Raw genomic sequence first — 21,213 nt, forward strand, 5'->3', positions numbered from 1 at the left:
AGCAACGGCGCTCGGTGATGCACACGCCATGCATAGCTCAAAATACATCGGGTCTAAGAGGGCATCCTAAATTACGTTTATTTCACTAGTTTATAGAAAAAAAAAAAGGCCTCTCGAACGTCTATGAGCTTACGTTAAACTGTGGCCAATGTCTTTGATCCAGTAAAATGATGGTTTTGCCACCTCAGATCCTTTACCCTGAGATTCGTTTCAAATATTAACTGCGCTGTTTGTATGAAGCTGTAGGAAGATTATAAAACCATGAAATGGACATTAAGGCTAAATGATTTCCCATGCGCACGCGTATATCAGCGATAACGGCGTCCAATAAACTTATCCCCAGGTGTATGTTATCGAAGCGATGTCTGAAAAAAAAATCGTAGTACCTTATTTTTTACTTCTGCATACGCAGGCGCAACCTACACAGAAAAGATACCGAACGACGTACTCGGGCATACTGCCCAAAGCTTAAAAAACAAAAGGGATATATCATAGCATAGTACGCTAGCAGGAGAGCTTTCTCGAAGAAATTCGCTTATGTGACTCCACGAAGAGTGTTAAATGGTGCTTTCATTACAGAATTCCGACGCTACAGGCATTTTTGTCCATGCCATCAAGTTTGTCCATTCGCAGGAGCAATAACTAATAACAGAAATGAATAGAGAAGCCATCTGAGATAAATTAATCAGAGCAGCATTAGCCGATGGGAGACTGTCACGCACGGCGTCTGTTATTTTCGATGTTAAGGAGAAAGCTGAAGTGCCATCCCGTTTAAAACCAAATGCGCGTTTTTTTTTTTTTTTTTTTTTTAGCGTGACAGTTAACTGAAAGTGGGCCCGCTAACCGCTCACCTGGGCATAGCGGCCCAAGGCCGCTCTCGGAGAGAGAGAGAGAGCATGCAAAGGGGGAGGGGGTCTTGAGAAAGGTTCCACATTAGGAGGCAGCCCCGGCCCCTGCGCAGACTGGGACGCACCTTGACGACAGGGAGAGTAGGCGACGCGATAAATAACTCGCGCACGTCAGACGCCGCACGGCGTAACGAGGTAGCAGGACATGGCCGCCTGTTAACCAGGTGTCAGACGCTGTAGTACGTGCGACGGCGTACATTGTTGTGGCACAGGCGGCCATGTCCTTGTGCGCGGAGCAAGATCCGGGCACGGCTGCCAAGTCACACTCAGAGTGTACAGTGAGCTGTCCATATATCCGAGGCATTCACGACTAATTCGGAAAGTAGCGACCTTCATGACAGCTGGCGAGTAAAGCGAGGTAGACGGCCTCGGCTATCCCGTGAACCTCGTGCGAAGAGCGGCTGCGCACCTTGACGTCGGAATTGAAGAGGTAGAGCAGCGGGTTGGTGCGCAGCCTGTGCGCCTGCTCCTGCATCCTGCGCAGCTCGTCCCTACGCTGGGAGCTGAGGACGGACACCTCTTCGCGCGACATGAAGGCCGGCGCAGCAGCGGCGGCCGCGGCGTCGGCGATGTTGGGAAGACTCTTCTTGCGCGTCAGCGCCTCGGCGGGCGCCGGCGCGGCCAGCCGGCGCCGGGGCGCTGCCACGTACAGGCTGGCCGCGCGGTGGTGGCTGCCCTCGTCCGCTGGCATGTTGGGCAGCGTCGAACGCCGGCCGCCGCCGCTGCCGCCGCCGCCCCCCGGCAGTCGCGTGGGCGACGAGTCGCCGTCCATGGACTCGGAGACGCCAGAGTCCGGCGTGCAGTCGGCGCCGCCGTAGATGGCCGTCAGCGGCGGCAGCTGCTGGTCGGCCTTGTGCGGCGGCGTGCGCGACGGCGGCCGCTCGCGCCGGTACTGCTCGAAGTGGTCGTTCATCGCCTGCTGGAAGGAGTAGCCGTCGCGCTGGGTCTGCCGCCCGTGCAGCGAGCCGTGCGGCGTGCGAGGAGGGGGCTCTGGCGCGCCCGGAACCTGCGGCATGCCCTCGTCGATGCGCTGCGGCAACTGCTGTGGCAGCGACACGGCTTGCACGTGCTGCACGGGCGCCTGCTGCGGCGGCGGTTGCAGCGGCGGCGCCGGCTTAGCGTTGGCCACGGGCGGCGTGCCCTGGCGCGAGCCGCCCGGTTTGCTCTGCTGGTGCGCCTTGGTGAGCGCGTTGAGCAGCTGCTGCTGAGCCGCGTCCAGCTGCGGCGCCGTGAGCTCCTGCGCGCGGGTCGGCTGGAACAGCGAGCGCCTGCGCTGCGGCGTCGCCCCGCCCGCAGCCACGCGGAGCTTGGCCAAGTCAGGGACCTCGGCGAGCTTCTTCAGCAGGTCCACTGCGAAGAGAGAGCGAGGCTGCTCAGAGGCCACCCCTCCCAGGCACGCGCTCTATGGGAGCCCATTCGACCCACCGTGATTCGACCCTACTGGACTGCCAGTTATGCGAAATTCCCAATCTGCTCTCTTTTCAGAGGAAGAGGCGCCACACATCGTGGCAGTTGAACTCGTGGTAATTGCACTTATCAAATAAACCAACTATAGTCGATGACAACTCAAGAAAGAAGCGGCAAACATTTTTCAAAACAAGCCCTTCAGCCAATGGCGTAGACCTTTTGTCGTGTAGTCGCTCGCAGTCAATCCCCTGGCATGACATCGCAGGTGGCTGGCAGGTGCCTCCGTGAAATGAGATTAACCGCGACGTCATAACAATCGGTAGGTGTCATTGGCTGCAAGGCCTCATTATAGGGGTGTTTGCCGCTCCGTTTTTGTGTTGTGTCTGGTTGCCCTTATTTACGTACCTCCAGGCGCATGAAAAGAACCATGCACTGACTTACACACTGTAGATTATTTAGTAAAACTATGTTTACCTAAGTAAGTTGCAAATTACTGCACATTTGTTTACAAAACGCTACTCTGTCCACGGTGTTCATATTGCCATCCATATGAATACCTGCAGTTGGCATTCTCTGTCCTTCCATAGTTTAGCTTCTAATCGAAGCTTTTATGAATGCGGCTTACTCTCTCTCTTTTTCCTGTGCCTACATGTCGCTTAGCCCACTGTGCGAGTACTTTTGCCGACTCAGGTCAAGTCATTCTTGCTGAAAAAATAACCAAAGCTCCCAAGTGATCAAGAATTGCGCAAGTTCTCCAGCCTGTCTTGGGAACTCTGATGATAGGCAATTTCACCGCCATATTTATTCATTCGACGCGTCACCCGTCTGACTCAGTTTTCTGCACCTTATTCTGTATTCGTAAAAGGAGTACCACAGCCCCTTCTCTTCATTTTTCCCCGAAATCACATCTGTCCTTCACATTAGCGACAAGTTATGCTCTTTACGTCCACGGCCTTAGTGATTCGCCTTCCACAAGGCGATTTCACGAAAATCCGAAGCGGAAAAGGATGGAGGCGTGAATGAAAGATTGATGTTAAACCTCAGCAGGAAAGAATTTAATTGCCGTGCAGGCTGACGGCCGCAAGAGATTACCATACCGAGCCTGACCTCTAAGTAAGTGACATAGATTTGCCGATTTCAGACGTCTCAAGCTCAGTACACGTTACTCAGATTCCGTTAACTCAGTGCGATATAGTTCTTGTGTTTATGCCCGTTTGCTTTACAGGGTGTTTCAAATTATACAATGCAGATTTTCCTTTTAAAAGCCATGAAAGATACTTCGGTGCGGTGTCTGTAGCTTTATTTTACTCGAAGGCGGACATTATTTTTCTGATAGAGTGCAATGAAAAGAATAATAATAAACTAAAATTAACTCATTAGATTTTGAGTTTTAGTTGTAGGGCGCGAGGTTAAATTGCAAAACTGAAGGCCATCAAAATCAAACACGAGCACGGTTTCCGAAATTCCAGAACCGGCACCGGGCTTCGAGATATCGAACGTGAATAAAACCCTTTCGTGTTCTCTACAAGTTGGTTTTCCCACGTTGCGTATTGGTGAAACTGGCGTTCCCTGGATAAACGCAGACGCTATTTTCGTCTTTTAGGTCCTAGATGATGTTGCCGTGACTCCCATAACGACAACATGCGCAGAGGCGCCATTTTGCCGACTTGTAACACGGAAAAACCAGCTTAGCGAGCTGCCAAACGCGCATTGTTTACGCTCCATATCTAGAAGCACGATGCTGATTCAGAAATTTTATAAACTGGGTTCGCATTGCATGTCGAAGGTCTTCAGTTTCTCAATATAACCTTGTGCCCTAAAACCAAAAATTAAAAAAGTTGATCGGTTTACTTCATTTAATTACTCCTCTTTTCGTTGCGCTCTATTAGGTAAATAATGTCCGCCATGCCGTATGATCAACCTGCATAGGGATTTTAAAAGAAAAATCTGTATTGAATAGTTTGAAGCACCTTGAACTCGTGTTGCTCCTAGCCCTGCTCTGGAGCGAAGACACAAGAGTTTCCAGCCAGTTCCTATAGTGTCGAGTGCTCAGAAACGTGTGACGCCAGGACGCATTAGGCATGCACGCTTTCCTTCCATTTTGTTCGCTCGGAGGTGGACGGCAAAATAATGTTGGCAGCCTCTCCAAATCGGAATAGGCGCTCTGCCAAGCAACCTCGGTGTTCGCCGCAAACAGCCGCGCCGCCTGTCCTGAGACTCCAGGCGCTGACAGAAAAAAACGCTCGACTGCGGAGGAAGAAAAAACATTGTTTCTTTGTGAAAACTTTCCGTTCATTTGTTGCAACGCCTTCGACGCTCGGCATCGATGACCGCGCGGGGTGTATTGACTGGTGTTTAACGCTGAAAGAAGTGTGCCAGTCACAAGGTGGAACGCTGACAGTGCACGTGAAGCGGACACACCGTAATTGCGAAAGAAAACAGAGGGTGCACCTTTTGAGAACAAACAAATGTGTCAAAAGTTCTTCTGAAGTTCGATTTCGCGAAAGTCGTTTTCTTTCTATTTTTCCTTTTTTTTGCACGCCTAAGATCAACACGTCAGGGCCTAAAACTAACGCAAAGTATGCGTACAAAATAAAAACATGCAAGAACGGACGATCGGCGCCCAGGGGGAAAAGTACTGTTATTTCCCTCTTTATCGCCCTGTTAAGGGTGCTGCTATTATGGCGCAACCACGGTGAGGCCGGGTGGCTATTACGGATGTACAAGTTCATGGAAAAAGAGAATAAAGCCCGGCTCCAAGGAGCATACCAACCAATTCATGCATAAGACTATCAATCAACCTTTCCTTAACATCATTGAATTGCAGACGTAAACAGTCAACTGAGACTTTAACCTGCATCTCCTTCGTTCTTTTCAGCATTTATGTGCATGAAGGGGAGATTAGTTTGTGCCAACTTCGAGACACAGCTTAATGCAAAACACTCACGAAACATTTAAAATGACAGAGCACCTATTCCGAACGCGAACTCGCGTAGCCGACACTGATCCGCAGAAATGACGCAACCGCCGATACGTCGAGCAAATGGCGGCCAACTCGCGCCACGCCACAAAGCGAGAACTGCGCGCATGCGAGCAAGCACGGCTGGCACTGGGCGGCCTAGCTGCACACAGCGGCGGGCTACGCGGAGTCGAGCGCACAGCCGGCGGCCAGGGCGAGCAGGCGAAGCGTGCTCTCCGAGGGTCGCGGCCAAGGCGCCGTATAGATTGCGGAGCCCGCTATCCCATTGCCCGCAAGGGGCCGAGGGGTCGATCTTCCGATCATCCCCGGCGGGGGGCTGGCTGCCGAGCACGCTGCCGCAAAATGCGGTCAAGTGCAGAGAAAACTCACCCAGCGCCGGTGAAGAGTCACCTCGATTCCGAGTGTCGCGCGCGGGCCGACCGCTTTGGGCCACTCTCGATTTAGCTGTGGAGCAAGGTGGCGCGGCCAAAGGCGCGCGCGGCGCGTCCCGAAAGAAAGGGGAGCCATTCCGGCCCGAGAGAACGCGTGCCAACATTCCCCCCGCGGGCGGCCACTTCAGGCGACGCGCGGAGCTGGCGCTGGTCGCGTGCAGCGCAGACACCGAGGGCGCAGCCGGGACGTCGCAGGCAAGTCGGGAGCCGATCGCGCGCACACAGATGCGCCTCGCCGGGGCTGATAGCGTCGATGCGCTGTGACGCAATGCCAAACAACTCGCGAACGCGCCGATCCTGACAGCTGAACCCGCTGTGCGCCGACCGTGAAAGAGAATCTCTGTCCAGCCCCAATGTGCCCGTGTGTGTCGACACACAGTTTCTCGATCTGAATAATTTAGGGAAACGCTGATGGCAAGTGAGCTGTCTAGTACCACTCAAAGCAACCTACTGGAGACGCCCAGTGCAGCACTGCAAAAACGCGCCGTGTCCAGCGTCCGGTGACTGTTCTGTCCGTGCAAGGCAGGTTCGGTAATACTATAATGACAATACTGCTACCACAGAGAGCAGTGTGAATGCGAAAGTAGTAAACCAGCTGCGAGTGAGGCATTAGTCGTTCCTGTGTTTATTTTTTTCTCTGTCTTCGCGCAATCTCATAAGGCAGGCACATCTGCAATTTGCAGACGTTTTGGACGTTATAATATACTCGCTGCTTCAGAAAGGAGAGAAAAACAAAAATAGGCGTATCTTCAACTACGGATGACTGCAACTCCAGGCTGGTTCACAGAGGCTCATCATACCAGGTTTAAGCGATCAAACGCATCTCTCGCAAAGTGGCAGCGAAATCGGAGATCACCCTTAACGTAGCAGTCAACAGCACAGCCACGCCAAGTCAAGCGAAACGACGGAAGTGACTCCTGCAGCACAGAGCGTCCGCTGCGGAACTTGACGTGACAGAATCGACGAGCAAACAACTAACCACAAGAGCGTGCCGCGAGGTGTCGCGGCGGAATTTGCGGATAGGCGGAGAGTCGCCGCTCATGGCTGCCGCGGCGTGTTTGCGCGCGTGTGTGCGGTAGCACTCTAGCAAACTTTCGAACAAAAGTCGTTGCCCGCCGTGCATATAACCTCGATATAACCGAGAAGTCCCCACAGAAATACCCCCCCCCCCCCCCCCCCATTCCACGGGACTGAGGAGGCGGCGCAGTTGGAGACAAGGAGGCCGAAACGTACGACAAGGGAGAGCTCTTGTCCGGATTTATGATCATCGTAATAAAGATTCTGGCCTCGCGGTCTCAAGAGAGCGCAGCGCGGGGCCCACCCTGCCGCCGCGACAAACATTCGATATTTCACCTCCGCCTGACGGGGCAAACTTTGCAGAAGAAGCGCGCCCCGGCGCACTCTCTCCACTGCACAGCGCCGCTAAGCGACGCGCTGTTGGCAACATCGACAGAACCAGTGGCGCCCAGCCGCCGCGAGCAAACAGCTTGCGTCACACGGTGGGACTGCGGCGTTCCTCCGGCGGTGGTGCCGCTGGGGGAGGCCCAGCCAGGAGCGGCTCCTCTTTCAGGCAAAACGGAGCTCGTGACGTCATGATGCGCGGGCCGGACGGCGCGTGTACACTTTGGGAAGTGGCCCGAAGCGGACGACTGTGTAGCGCGACGCCGAGACGTCACTCTTACCGCGAGTTACACGGATCGTGACGTAACTTTCCTGTCCTGTCCTCTCCCTTTGTGCCATCTTTTTTTTTTCAGGTTTTCTTTTCTGCCGGTAACTATTAGCAGACGAAGACAAGTCTTTGGCCAGCGGACAAAGGCTCCTCCTCAACCCTTACTCACTATTAATTCTTATTCACCTTTATTCATTATTAGTAGTAATGGAAAATATTTAGGTCACATAATGAGAACGGCTTGGAAAGAAATGCTCGCAGAAAATAAAGCCGTACGTGCCAAATTCTTCATACGAAATGAGCAACTTCAGCAAATTGTAGGAAATTAGACATACAAAAAAAAAGATAAAATGGAACGAAGCACCGCCCGACACTTATAGTCCGCTCTGTAAGCGAACCAAACGAAATTAGTCGACTACAGAAACATTTTCTTGTGGTGACAGTTTTGCCGCACTGTCGCTTATTTAATGAAGTGAGCTGTAGCCAACTATATAAGCGTTCAAACCCTTCAGAAAAACGAAAAGTCATTATTCAAATAGCACCCCCCCCCCCCCCCCTAAAAAAAAAAACCAGGAAAACGAAGAGGAAGATTCTCCTACTGATGCTGTGGCTAAATGACCTAACTATTCCAGTTTTCTCCCCTCACCAAATCTACACCGTAGAACTTGCACCGATAAGGGAGTATACCCACAAAGTACGCTCTGTTTGTGCATTTTGCCGGTGCAGCACTGCAGCGACGATTGTGGACACCGCTGAGTGTTAATATTACATTAAATACTTACATACTATTATTATAAGAAAAACAAAAATTCGACAGGGACACTTAAGACTGCTTACGTGTGGAAATGCGAAAGCGTTGATGGTTCACTGTTCATTGCACGAGCGCACGCACACACAACCCGGCTGCAATGAAATCCGGGGACGAAATTGCGCGCCGCATGCAGTGCGCTCCACTGTCGGTGCCGTTTCCGGTGGCGATATGTATGACACCACCCGGAACGCTGTACGACGAACGGTTGCCTCTCACAGTTTTGTTACGAAAGTCTGGGAAGGCATACAATTGAAGGTGCATATGTCGTCGGTTCAAATCCCTGTCGCAAGCTAGCTTCTATCACGACTAGCTCATGTGAGCTATGTGCAACGAGAAATCAAATCATGACATCGCCCTGTACGACAAACGGTTGTGTCACAATTTTGGTACGAATGTCGGGAACACTGGCCCCACATGGAGGTCGGCCAGTGGCAAGTATATGTGTATAGACTAACGACATGTTTGGTATTGTCTGAAGTGGCGTTGCTCGGCTTGCTGTGTGCGTCATACGGCCGCTTGTTGACGTCACCCTACTTTTCTTGCCATCGCTGGGATTTTCTGCACCATATCTGCGAGTACACACATACACACACACAAACACACGCCGCCGGCTTTTCTGGTAATGGCACTAGCAATGCTTTCGCTTTAATACTAGTCCACTATGTGCGCGTTCAAATTGCCCAGCCCACGACTATAGCACGAGAGCACCACTAGTATTCGATTCCTATTCCTATTTGTTCCAATTAAGATACGAGAACGTTTTCCTTCCCGTTTCCTTTGAGCTTTTATCACTCACGAAGACAGCGGCCCCAGCCGCTTGCTTTTATATCGTGTCCATTCATTTAGACATAAATTCAGTCGCCGCTCTGCGGCAGTAAGCATGACAAAAAGCCTTTCTCTTCTTGGAAGAGATACCGACACCTCCCACCTCACCCGCATTATGCTCGCGTACAAGGTGTTATTTCGCTCTCCTTAGGATGTAACTGCAGCCGCGCGCATGAATGCACCGTAGTAAACAATATCAAGCATCTACAGCTACCGCTGTTAGTTCCTCGCTATGGAGAGGGCGGAAGTCTCGCGTAGCTGTCGTTCTCCCCCTAGCGGCAGAGACTCGAAGCGCGCACCACAGTCATGGCTCATGCTGCGCGTAAGGGAAGAACGCCAAGCAACCTCTGCGCACCTGGTGTGTAGAGCTCCGGAGCGTACTGCTTGGAAACGCTGCGCGCCACCTCTGCATCGTCCTTGGCATGCAGGGCTGCAACATCTGCCTGCTCAGCCTTGCCCCTTGCCGTTGCCGTCCTGCGAGGGAAGACACCCAGTCACGCTGCGCATGGCAGGAGAGCAGCTCTGGGACGAACAGTGCGGTTCGCCACCAAGATTATCCGTCGCCGCAAGGCACGAGAAAATGGGTGCGCGAAAGCCACGCTGAGGCAGCAACACCGGTCCTTGTCAACCGATGCGCTATACGGACGGCTTCTGCCTTAACTGCGCTAGCCAGTAGGCGTTAACGAGCAGGCGTTAAACCAGTTAGCATCAGCTATCGGGCTGCTCAAGTTTGGTATTGTATCGCGTAGAGTCGTGAGACGATGAATATTGATGGCATGGACGAACGTTTGCTGTTCAACACTTGGGCGGCAACCGGAAAAAAAATATGAACGATGGTGTTTTGTTTCTTTGACTTTTTCTTACAGCGGGTGCATCTTATTTTCGTCTAAGGCATCGGAGTAGTGGCTGCTGCCTCGAGAATGTAAACGGCAGAATGCCTTAGACGCAAAGGAAAAAATGATGGACGTAAAAGCATGCATTGAAATGTGGGAACTAAGAAGAAACATGCTTGTGCCTTGAATGGCTTTGGAGATCTTTTAGAAGTCATTGAATCAATGTCATACTACAACGCCTCAAATACGACAGTTTACAGTTGTTAACCACGCTGCGTAATGCAGCAAAAATAAGGAGGCTAGTAAGTGACCAAGTGAAATGATAGCGACGACACGCTTACGTAACATTTCTACGCAAAGTGGCAAGTATTAAGCGCACTTCAGTGTCTTGCTCCTTCTAGCTGCTATTGCCAGTACTTTTAGGCCTAAGCGTGCAAGGTTCGTAGTATTTAGACTGCGCGCCTTTTTAGTGCGTAGCACTTGTAGCCGCAATCACGGATTTCGCCGGTGTCTGTCCGAGGCCGCTCTCTCGCTCTCTTTCTCCGCGAACTTGAAGCGCAAAAGAGAAGGTGGCGACGCGTGCATCACGCGGTGCAATGAGGAGACGGAGCGGCCGCACAGCTGCAGACAGCGAGAGAGTGGCGCGTATCGCAGTTGCGACCGTCACCGGGCGCTGTTGTACATGCGCATGTTATCCAGACTGAGCTAGTCGCTCGCGTGCCCTCAACTTCGCCCTCTCTCCCCTCGTGTCAGCGGACAGCAGACGTGTATGCGCGGTGCTTCCTAGACCATGGCTCCGCACCGCTCGCCACATCGCGAAGCAGCTTGTGCTCACCTCCGCGCCTTAACGAGTGCTCGTCTTCAAGCGCACTTCCTAACTCTTCGATTACCTTTGTTCTCCCTGGGGACCTTCTTTCACCGCTCTAGATGGGGCGATGCCGAAAATCTAGAGCATCGGCTTTGCTCATGCCTTGCATTCTCCTCACATGTCTCTCTTTCTGTCCACACTTTACTCATTCTATCTCCCTCTTATAAACCACCTTTAATACCAAAGCAAAACAAAGCATAGCAAAAAGAGCAAAAATGCATAGAAAAGTATAGCAGGGGTAAGCAGTGCTAGCGCACCTACTCCTCATTTGATAAACTTCGCAAATCGGCTGTAATTTTTTCTTTCCTGGATTTCTCGGTCCAAGCAAGCGTTTTGATCCCCCGCCTGTCACGCATGTGACCCGGCGAGTGCAACCTGTGGCACTGTCGCACGCACACCCATACGCACCTGGAGATGGCGATGTCGGCCTTTTGCAGCGCGATCTGCGAGGCCCGCAGGGCAGCGGCGACGGCGGCCTCGACTCGCTCGCGGAACTTGGCCGAGCGCAGCAAGAAGAGGTGCTTCTTCTTGCCAGACGTGACCAGCAGGTTGTTCTTGTACTTGCCCTCTTCCTTGGCGCCGTCCTTGAAGGTGGTGACGCCGTAGCCGTACTTCTTGTTGTTGTACCACTCGCCCTCGTACTTGAGGCCATCCGAGCGCTCGGCGATGCCGTAACCCGAGCGCCGGTCGTTCTTCCACTCGCCCATGTACGTCTCCATGACATTCTGGTCAGTCATGTCCTCCTGCGAAGCACCCAGCCCGAACCCTGACGGCGCAGGCTGCGGCAACGTCTCCACTCCCTGCAATCTCTTTCGCGGCCAACTGAGAACTACCGGGACCTCTCTACGTACCGCGCAACTCCGGGAATGGTTTACCTTTAAAGGAGCTCTGAAAGAGGCTCTCAATACAGTTACTGTATGCCTGGTATGGTAAACGTGGTCACTCCAGGGATATCCTCCAATAAGAATTTATATGCGCTTTGTAGAAGCTGAATTACCTGAAGTCAGATTTTGAATTTCAGCTTCTTCGCGCCTTTCCCTTTCCTCCCGTTTCTTTTTGCACGCTCGAAGGTCGGCGGCCCAACCGCGGGGGGAGGGGAGGGAGAGAGGGGGTGGGGGATTCCTGAGTCGCCGGAGCGACGCGGCTGACTTGGCGGCGGCCACGATAGCTGCCTGACGTCTAATGATCAAACCAATAGCCATCTCTTTCATTCATTCATTCATTCATTCATTCATTCATTCATTCATTCATTCATTCATTCATTCATTCATTTATTGTACCCTTAAAGGCCCTTTTCGGGCATTACATAAGGGGGGGGGGGGAACAGTTGAAATACAAAGTAAAGAGAATAACAATGTTAATACAGTAAAATACAACACAATGCAATGCAAGAAGAATAAAAAACAAAAGAAAAACAAAAAGAACTGGAGTACACTAGGAAATGTTAAAATGCAGTTCTAATCGGCATACGCAGGAACATGGAACGGACGAGGGCGTGAGCTTGAAAAAGTCGCCAGAAAGGGCTCACCAACTTTCGCGCGTGATTATGGGTTCTCTGCTGCGTGTAGAAGTGCATTATTTTGCTCAGGTATTCATGACAACACAGTGCAGTCATTGAGTGAGTTTATTTACTCTCTTCGGAAGGTTTTCAGAGCCCCTTTAAAGGAGTAGCCGTAATTGGCGATTTTGAAAGTTAATCAGGTCCCCATATCGATCGTGGCTGTGTAGTCATGAAGATTCATTCACTGAAATAGAAAGCACTGCGCACGACGCCGACGAGGGTAGTAAGAAGATTCAAAAGATCGAACGGGGCAATTTAGGAGGGTCTAAAATATCAAACTAAGGACTCTTCTGTTTATTTTGCCGAAGACAAAAAGTAAAAATGCGTCGCCTTTTGTCACGACCTGGACACTTCGGTTTTCTTTCCGTGCTAGCCGCTGTTCTCTTGTAAGACGTCACCGAGCTATGCAAGAATTCTTAACCTTTCAGGCGGCTGACATCATGTTAATGCACGGGTGTATGCTTTGGCACACCCCATCAATCATTCCAGCTGTAGAGCTTCCCACACTCCTCAAGTTACAACGAGAAGATGCATCGGTGGTGGCCCTTTCCTACTCTTGCTGTGTCTGAGTACACGGAGAGTTCCGCTAACCGAGTGAAACTTTAGCGACAAGAGCTACAAGGCGCAATCCACATTTATCCTCTTGAGATTTCATCTCGCTCCTCCTTTCCTTACATAAAATTAGTTTCACATTTGAGATTTCATCTCGGTTGTGTTTGTACGTAAATAGCGTTATAATACAACCATAAAGACAAACATTCCAAGTGGCGTTTACGCTCCAGAAAAAGACAACTAATTTTTCTCTGTTCACCAAGAGCGGAACTTGTATCATTTGCAGGTTTCACACAGGACATGCCGAAAACTCATGCCCCAAATCACACACGCTCGTGAAATAATAATTAAAATGTATCACTGTATGTAAATTTACGAGGTCTGTCCGTGCAGTGCCCGACCTTGGTTTTTTGTTGCATGAAAATTCGGCAGCCTAGGACAATGACGCCTCGCACACACTCGCGCCTCGTCCTCGGTCCAGCCTTTCCTTCTCCATTCTTTTTTTCTCCTGAAGCATACTGCAAAGTAATAGCTTGGGATGGCTATCAAGTGCGTGTTGAGTTGTCTTCTAGTTCCTTCCCTGGTCTCAAAACTAAAGCCTCTGGAACGAAAGTTCGGCCTTTGGATATTCGGACGTCCCACGGAGGTGTATCTGGAATGATGAGGGATATGGTGACGGGATGATGAGGAAGGAAAAAAGATAGCAAGAGCAGCATCTTCAGGCTGCTCATGCTATTTTTCGTTCAAAAGAAACCTTGCACAGGATGTTATGAATGGGTGGCTGCACTGTCGAGATGGAGCTGCCATTAATTTTCACAGCTCTTCGTCTAATCCGTCACGAATCGAAAGTATAGATACGATGGACTCGAACTTTTCTTCTCACCTTATTCCATTCGCTGTCTTTATCTCCCTCCTCACGTGTAGGGTAGCTAACCGAGCATCGTGAGCGCTTTTCTTTCTTCTTTTTTTCTCAGAACCGGTAGTCCATGGGATGCCGAGGTATCTTGCCCGCTTACCGCTAACCAGTAATTCCCGCTGATCGCGGTCCCCATTCGGTCTGCATTTTCAGGCGTTTTGGCAGTTAGATAGCTCCAACTGAGACCGTCATTTTCCGCGGCTCTGCTGCCATCCTTGATATAGGCTGCTATCTGCGTTTCACCCTTGCAGTCGTCTCAGAAAGCTTTATGAACCATCTGACCGCTTTTCGACAGGGAAAGTCCAAGTGAAACAAAACTTTATCAAAATGCGCTGATGGAATCGCTGCCCTCTCCGCCACTTGAATGCGATGCTGTCACTACAGAACACATCACTCGATGGTGTTCCAACTGCCGATCGCGCTGACGGAAATGGGAGTGATGACTCGCGCGTGCGCAGTGTGAGTCCTTCTAACAAGCAGCTAAATGAGAGGCAAGCTGAGAGATAGATTTCGGAAGAATAAAGTACGACCAGACACTTCCCGGACAGACCTCGCATAACGAAAGAGTCGGTCGTCCGATACTCAGTGTGCACGACTCGACTGGGCAGCCCGTGAGAACGCGAAGACTCTCCACAGAGATTTCCGTAAAGCTCGTGAAAACTGGGATTGAGAAGACATAAATGCTACCAAAAACTAAAAAAAAAAACAATCGTCGATGAGGTACTCTCAAAATTAAGGCACTATAAAACGAATGCCGCGCAGGCCTTTTAGGATACGGACCTCAGTTTTATTCAGATGTTTTTATTGGCTTTTTTCTTTCTCTGCCAACTACCACGAAATGCAGACCTCATCTGAATTTTTGACAGCCACATTAACTAGGGTCAGGATAACAAGATAAGTTAGCTTTTCTGTCGTTGACAAAAACCAGTTTGTTCTTTGCAGTTCTGCGTTACGACGAGACGCTGCATTACGACGAGGTGTTGGATGTCCCCACTAACTCTTTAATGCCCAGTGTGGCGAATTCGCGACATACAGTTTGCACGCCGTGTACACATTACTGTTTTGAGTTCACATGCAAAGACTGATGTCGAAATGTTCTCAGTAACCAGCTCTTTCTGATCAAAACGTTTGGTGCCACTGTGAAGAAGCTGTGCGTCGTAAAAAGAGGGCGCAAATGCGCGACTTCGGGCCAGTGTTCAACAACTCTTCATCTCTCATTTTCTGACAGCTTTTGCGAAAAAAAAAAAGGGAAAACATTTGTTGGATAACAAATTTTCTACTGTCCCTGGGACTTCGAATTGGTTCGAGGCCTTCGAGTTCCTTATTCACGACTAAAACTAGCTGCACTAAATAGATCTAATGCAGGTGCATTGTTTCGAATTCCGTACATACACATTTCTCAAACCTTGATACTGGCTTTTGAATGTAGGTACACTACTGTGGGTGTAATGGTTTCTTTTTTGATTTTTTCATCATTTGGGCGTTAAAGGGTTAAGTTGGGACTACTTGCTAAAAAATAAAATAGAGAACCGCACAACAGTTAAACGGTGTTTGCTGTTAAGGTGTGGACTATATCTTACGAAACGTAAGATGTTTCGTGTGATTGCTGGGTTATTTCTAAAAATCAAAGTATTTTCCAACAAGCACAGATAAAAGCACATGTTAGTCATACAAACCACAATAATGTCAAAAGCAAACGCTAACCATAACCAAACTTTACATCGAATGATCATATTTTGGCATATTTGATTAACATGCCTTCAGGTAAAAATTAGGCGGCACAACACCAACAGTGCAGTCAATACCCGGTTTAACGAAAAGAAAAAGAACGTTCACTCATTTTGAGCTGATATTTGTGCTGAGCGTTTGTTATCGATATAGCCAATAAGTATATCGACTAATGTAGAAATGAAGGCGCTGTAAAATACAGAAGAGGAAACGAGCATACGGCGTAACCTTCTACACGGGTAAGGAACAAAACGTGCTCAAGACAAGCGAACAACAAAACGAACACAAACAGGCAAACAAACACACAAACAGAAAAACAGGCAAGCAGTGTTACTTTGTCCGTGTATTGCCGTCTTGTTTAAAATGCAATACGCAATTACTGTTGTGAAAGACGCGCTTCTCTGCCGTTTGGCACCTAAGTCGTATTGCAGAAATTCGCACCCCAAGCAAACCGGAATAGTAGTCTCGCTCAGTCTTCAGTGCACCACAGGGTCGGATAATAACACTTACATGTGACTTACGAAAATCACAGTGCCACCGAACCGCAATATAGTAAAATGACGCGTTAACACATCTGTTGGTTAATATGTTTATGTTTTCGTTGATGTGTCTGCTGCACCGAAGTAGTTGGCGTGGTATGAGGCATAAAATTGGATGGGTTGAAACTGCTGTACAAATCGACATAAGTCACAATTAGAAATCAAATTTATTAACGAAAATTCGGCTGCGACATAACCTTGCTTGATTGATTACAGCATTTGGAGTTCGCACGCATTCCCAAAAAGGCTCACTATAACTAGTAGCATTTCACGTTTCCATTATTATTATTATATTTTCCTGCGGAGCTCATTGTACATGGAAGCATTGCACATTCCGCCGGCGCTGGCCGTCATGCAGCTGTAGAACACTATAATGCAGCTCTGCGCCCAGCCCTCGCAGCAGCGTGTTTCACTGCACTTTCGCGAGATGGCGCCAGCGTGCCGCAAACGCTGGCAAACGCTGGCGAACGCGAGTCGCCCGCGTGGCGCCATCTGAAGCGGGTTAGAGTAAACGAAGGAAGCGCACATAAAAGGAACAAACGACGGTCTTGTCATGAGGGGAAAAAATTTTGAAAAATTGAAAAATTGGTTTTTTGAGGAAAGGAAATGGCGCAGTAATTGTCTCACATATCTCGGTGGACATCCGAACCGCGCCGTAAGGGAAGGGAGGAAGTGGGAGTGAAAGAAGAAAGAGAGAAAGAAGTGCCGTAGCGGAGCGAAAAAAAGGAATGAAAACAAAAATAGCTTCAGCGTATACTTAACAGAAGGCAAAGAAAATAAACAAACAGGAAAATAAAAGGAGTACATGCTAGCAGCATCTGCAGGCCAGCGCGTAAGCCTCTCTCGAGCAGGCAGTAAGCAGCCACTGCAATCAGCGCCTCTTTTCCTTTTTTTTTTTTGTTCCCTAGCAGCCGTGGCGACGCCATTCAGCCCGGAAGGCTGCGCTCGTTAGACCGGGTTTCGACTCTCGTGCGTAGCTGCGCACGCGCGAAAAGAAGCATGCAGAGTAATGGAAAAACAATGAAAAGGCACAAACTTGTGACACGAAGGAGGCGTTTGAATCGGTGTGCGCTTCTGTGAGCCCAGACTGGGCAGACTCAGAGCTGGCCGAGCTCATATTCGAGCCCGACGAACGCAGCGACGAGCCCGAGCTCACACCCCGCTTATCGATGTCGCCTGTGCTGTGCTGCTTCTTGATTCGGAGGCCCTGGAAGCAAAGTGCTCTCACAGTGAGTTGCCGGCGCTGCGACGCCCGAGCCGCGCCCAAGCCGCGGCAAACACCCCCTGACACGCATGCCAGTGATGGAAATTGCTGCGCCGAGCCTTGTGCAACTGGGAGGCCCTGCATGCTTTCGTCAGCCCGGTGTATGCATCCGCATAGACTGGCGCATACGCGACTCACGTTAACTGCAGCATGCGCCGCGACTGCATTAAATTGTTGCTCTTCTCCCCGATCAGTTTCCCTTAGCGTTAGATGCTAATGCATTCGTGAAGCTGGCTAGCGCTGGAAACAAAATGTAAGAAAGGAGATGAGACGCGCGGTAGTCAATTACGCACACAGAGATGCTAGGAAGAAGTAAATGGATAGAAGGGAAGACCTGAACTTCTCCTTGTTAATCTAATTTTTTTATATATTTCAGTGGGCGCCTGCGCAAAAGAAGATGAAAGAAAAAAAATTAATGCATTCATTTTATATGCACACATATTTATTGCACCGAGCACATTGAAAACAAAAAAGAAAGGCCAGTATGTAAACGCCAGAGAGATCCTTGAAAAAACATTTGGCATTTTGTTGAGACGTCTCTCACAATCCTACTCGTCCCACAAAAGAAAGTGGAGAAGTCTTCCTATCAAACGATTACTGAATGCGTGAAACAAGCTTGCAAGCACGCCATGCGACCGAGGCCTTCAATATCGCGGTAATGTTGTTTGTGTTGCACACAATAAATAAGAACAAGAAGAAACGAGCCAGTAGAAAAAAAAGGACACTATTTGATGCTCGCTCGTTGCAGATGTCGCAACGGAACTCACATCGGAAGCTATTCGCTCGGTTTACGACACGGGCTGCTACTACTGCGGTGCGCAATAAGAAACCACGATATAGCGCAACTGCGGCGCCTTCTAGCAGAAAAAAGAAAGAAGAAAAAACTTGCGGCTGGTACTTCGAAACACGCTTCACGCTGCGATGCGAGTTGCTTCGAGGAATCTGTCTGAGATGTGTCCGCTGGGGAAGTCCCTAAGTGAAGTTTTATGTGTGCTGTCATCCAGACAGAGAGAGAATGTTGCCGAAGAACCTTCAGTCTGTTTTCGCATCCCGCTGTCTGCCGTAGTGTAGACGCTTGCCAGTTGCAAAAGACAGTCTCTGGAGGCAGGACTCATTGCATCTTGTCTTATATGTTTTGAGTTTCCTTTGACCACAGGGGCTGGGTTTCAATTAATACAATTGATTCAAGTCTAGCGCTTCCTTCTCTTTTCTACTATAGATGTGTTTTGACGAGCGAATTGGTGTTTTAAGTTAAATAATTATAGCTCCCTAACGTAACAGATGCTCTTCATTTCATGCAGTACAATACTAGATTATACTACACTAACTTGACTCTACCTTTTCTCCTCCAAATCTCATCATGATAGACTACAATACATTAATCTTACCCTGTACGCTGCTATATCGCGGTTATCGCGTCTTCCTTTACGTGCGTTGATTTCCCTTGTACTACAACATGCGAAAATTATTACTCATTACGTGCTTCGACACAAAATAGTTCTAAATTAAGTCAAAGATATTGTTTTAGCCTCATATGAGAACGCGTTGCGTGCAGGTAAACTGCCGGAATTATGCCGTCATCAGCACACTCCGCTTGGCCTCTGCTCTCAGCTTTCGAGCAAAAACTGCTGATGCTTCACCTCATTAAGATTGGGTACGCGGTGCAGCCCGCTTTAGGTACCGAAGAAAGTGACTTCGTTTCTGCCGTAGTGCTTTTCACGGACCAGCCACAGAACATAGTACACCTCTTCAGCACCGAATTAGAACGTCTCCCATCCACACTGTTCCTTCGCCCCACTTCCCGCCCTCGGGTGCATAAACTGCGATAAGCGTGGGATCTTTCAGGCGTACAGTAATGGACAAAAGTTTGCGGGATGTCGGTTCGCGGAAAAGAATTTATGTGTCCGTTGCCTCGATAGCCAGCCAGCTGGTATACGATGTGGGGACGCCTTCGTCCCCTGCGTTCACTTTCCCGCATTGCACCCCCTACTGTAGTTAGCTCCTCCGAAACGCGCTCTTCTCAGTTTTGGTTACTTTAACTAACAGGGGAGGGCGCTTGCGTCGTAGCGACACCAGCGCCACGGATGGTGTTTTGCTGCGCGCGCGCGAGGGATAGCTGGCTCTCTTCTCCTTGGGATCGGGATCGCAAGCGGACGTTTCCGCGCGCCGCTCCGCTCTTCGTCGACGGGCGCCTCTTGGTTGGAACTTGCTCCCGCCAAGCCCGTCCCGCTTGGCCTCGGAGTTTATCCCTTGCCCTAGCGTGGGCGAACGTTCGCTCGTAACCGTGCTGGTGAGTCGGGCATCCCCGATTCCTCAGTGTATTTTGTTGCTAGCTGGCGTTATTGTTGTTATAGCAATAAATGCCTTGTTTGTGTCAGCCAGTGTGTCGTTCCTTTGTTCCCGCAGAGCAAGGCCCGCCGTGGTCGGCGAGCGCTCGGTAGCGTTCGCAACCACGGGGTGGGGTCCGCGCGGCTTTGAACTGTGTCAGCCGCGCTTAAACGGGGAATACGTGTTTATCTCCCCATTTAAACCCCACAACTTCCAGAGGATGGAGCACGCATGTACGCTCGTGCTTATATCTTATCACTGACTTACTTTGTCCGATTGCATTGCGTGGAAACAAATTTTTCTCTGTGGACCCGCATCTCGTAAACATTTATCCACGACTGTACAACGCGTGCAGCTATTACAGTGATTTACCGCTGCGCCTTCCTAGGCGCGGTCAGACGAATTTGATCTGCTTTCCTCAGCACGGGCTTCAATCGATGACCCCTTGTTTCTGGGTGGCAAATCATCGCATCTACACGGTCTCCCCTGGGTACCTGCCCGAGTTTTTTTTTTGTTGCAAAAACTGATCTTAACTGCTAATTTTGGAAGGTTAAGGTTGTTGTTGGGTGCTAGCGGTACTGGGCCCGTAATTACTGCCGGAATCCTCTTTTTCCTTCTTGAATACTCTCGTACTGTGCTATGGTCATTTTTCTCTTGGGTCTTTCGTGTTTACCAGTTAATGCTCATGCTGCTGCAGCGTTACAGGTAAAAATACAGCAGCGAGGCCCAGAACATAACAGGCAGCTATATATAACACGTTGATGGCGTCAAAACATTGACGGCGTCTTGCGCAATCTTTCTGCTAGATTTGCTTTCTGTCCACTCACTAACCTCGCCTGCTCGTCCATCAGAGCTTTACGAAGAGTAGCGAGGTATGAAAGATTGTCTGACGTTCTGCTTCCAATCATTGAGAAATGTCTCGGGCAATTTTTCCGCGATATATGTGAAGCAGAAATCTAGCAAAGCTGCATAGGTCTCTCTGGGGCGATATTTCGCAAGGATTCTTCTCGCTATTCTTTCATTTCCTTTCTTCTCATTGGTCGGCCCCGCCTTCGACTCCGAAGAAGCGAATGACTATACTTGTTTAGCTGCCACCCATGACGTCACAAACCGAAACCACCAATAGTAGGATGGAAGAAGAATGAATCGGGGAAAGAATGATCGTTGCAAAATGCGCCGCCTGTTTGGACGCGTTCTGGAAACTAAAGAATCCAGAAAATTTGGTCTAAATTTAACACCGTACAAGTGATCCTGATTTGACGGAAGCTGCTTGCTGCACGAATAAAGCTGAATGTGGAAAAAGTAGGGAGGAAATAGGCACTATGCCGCGGAGCCTACCTAAAAATTTGGAATAATTTTGGAATAAATTTCCCAGCTTACGTTGATCTATGTACCAGTCGGAGAGCCGTGCACCTTTTGCATCTTTGTTATTAGTTTTAATAAATGTGAAAGCTATTTTGCCTGTGCAGTAAGTTTGCTGCGGTGTTTGAAAAAAAAAACAAAGTAAAGAAAATGACCCGTGCTCAAGCAAATTAAAAAAAGTTATTCAACTTTTGTATGCTGTGCACGTGCGTATTAGAAAACAAGTATAAA

General features: G+C 49.6%; 1 protein-coding gene across 2 annotated transcripts in view; it reads right to left on the minus strand.

Moving 5' to 3' along the window:
• Window positions 1-21,213, minus strand: part of jp (junctophilin) — a 100,582-nt gene that overhangs the window by 5,049 nt on the left and 74,320 nt on the right. Inside the window, exons 3-6 of one of the 2 annotated variants that reach the window (XM_089579610.1) lie at window positions 17,065-17,235; window positions 11,141-11,475; window positions 9,387-9,505; window positions 1,318-2,258 (exon numbers count right to left, since the gene is read on the minus strand). In XM_089579610.1, coding sequence (XP_089435736.1) covers window positions 1,318-2,258; window positions 9,387-9,505; window positions 11,141-11,475; window positions 17,065-17,235 — 1,566 coding nt within the window. The remainder of the gene's footprint in view (window positions 1-1,317; window positions 2,259-9,386; window positions 9,506-11,140; window positions 11,476-17,064; window positions 17,236-21,213) is intronic. The other variant, XM_089579611.1, reaches the window with a different exon arrangement.

Source organism: Amblyomma mixtum, chromosome 3, assembly GCF_055824585.1.
Source record: "Amblyomma mixtum isolate Tamu chromosome 3, ASM5582458v1, whole genome shotgun sequence".
Lineage (NCBI taxonomy): Eukaryota > Metazoa > Arthropoda > Arachnida > Ixodida > Ixodidae > Amblyomma > Amblyomma mixtum.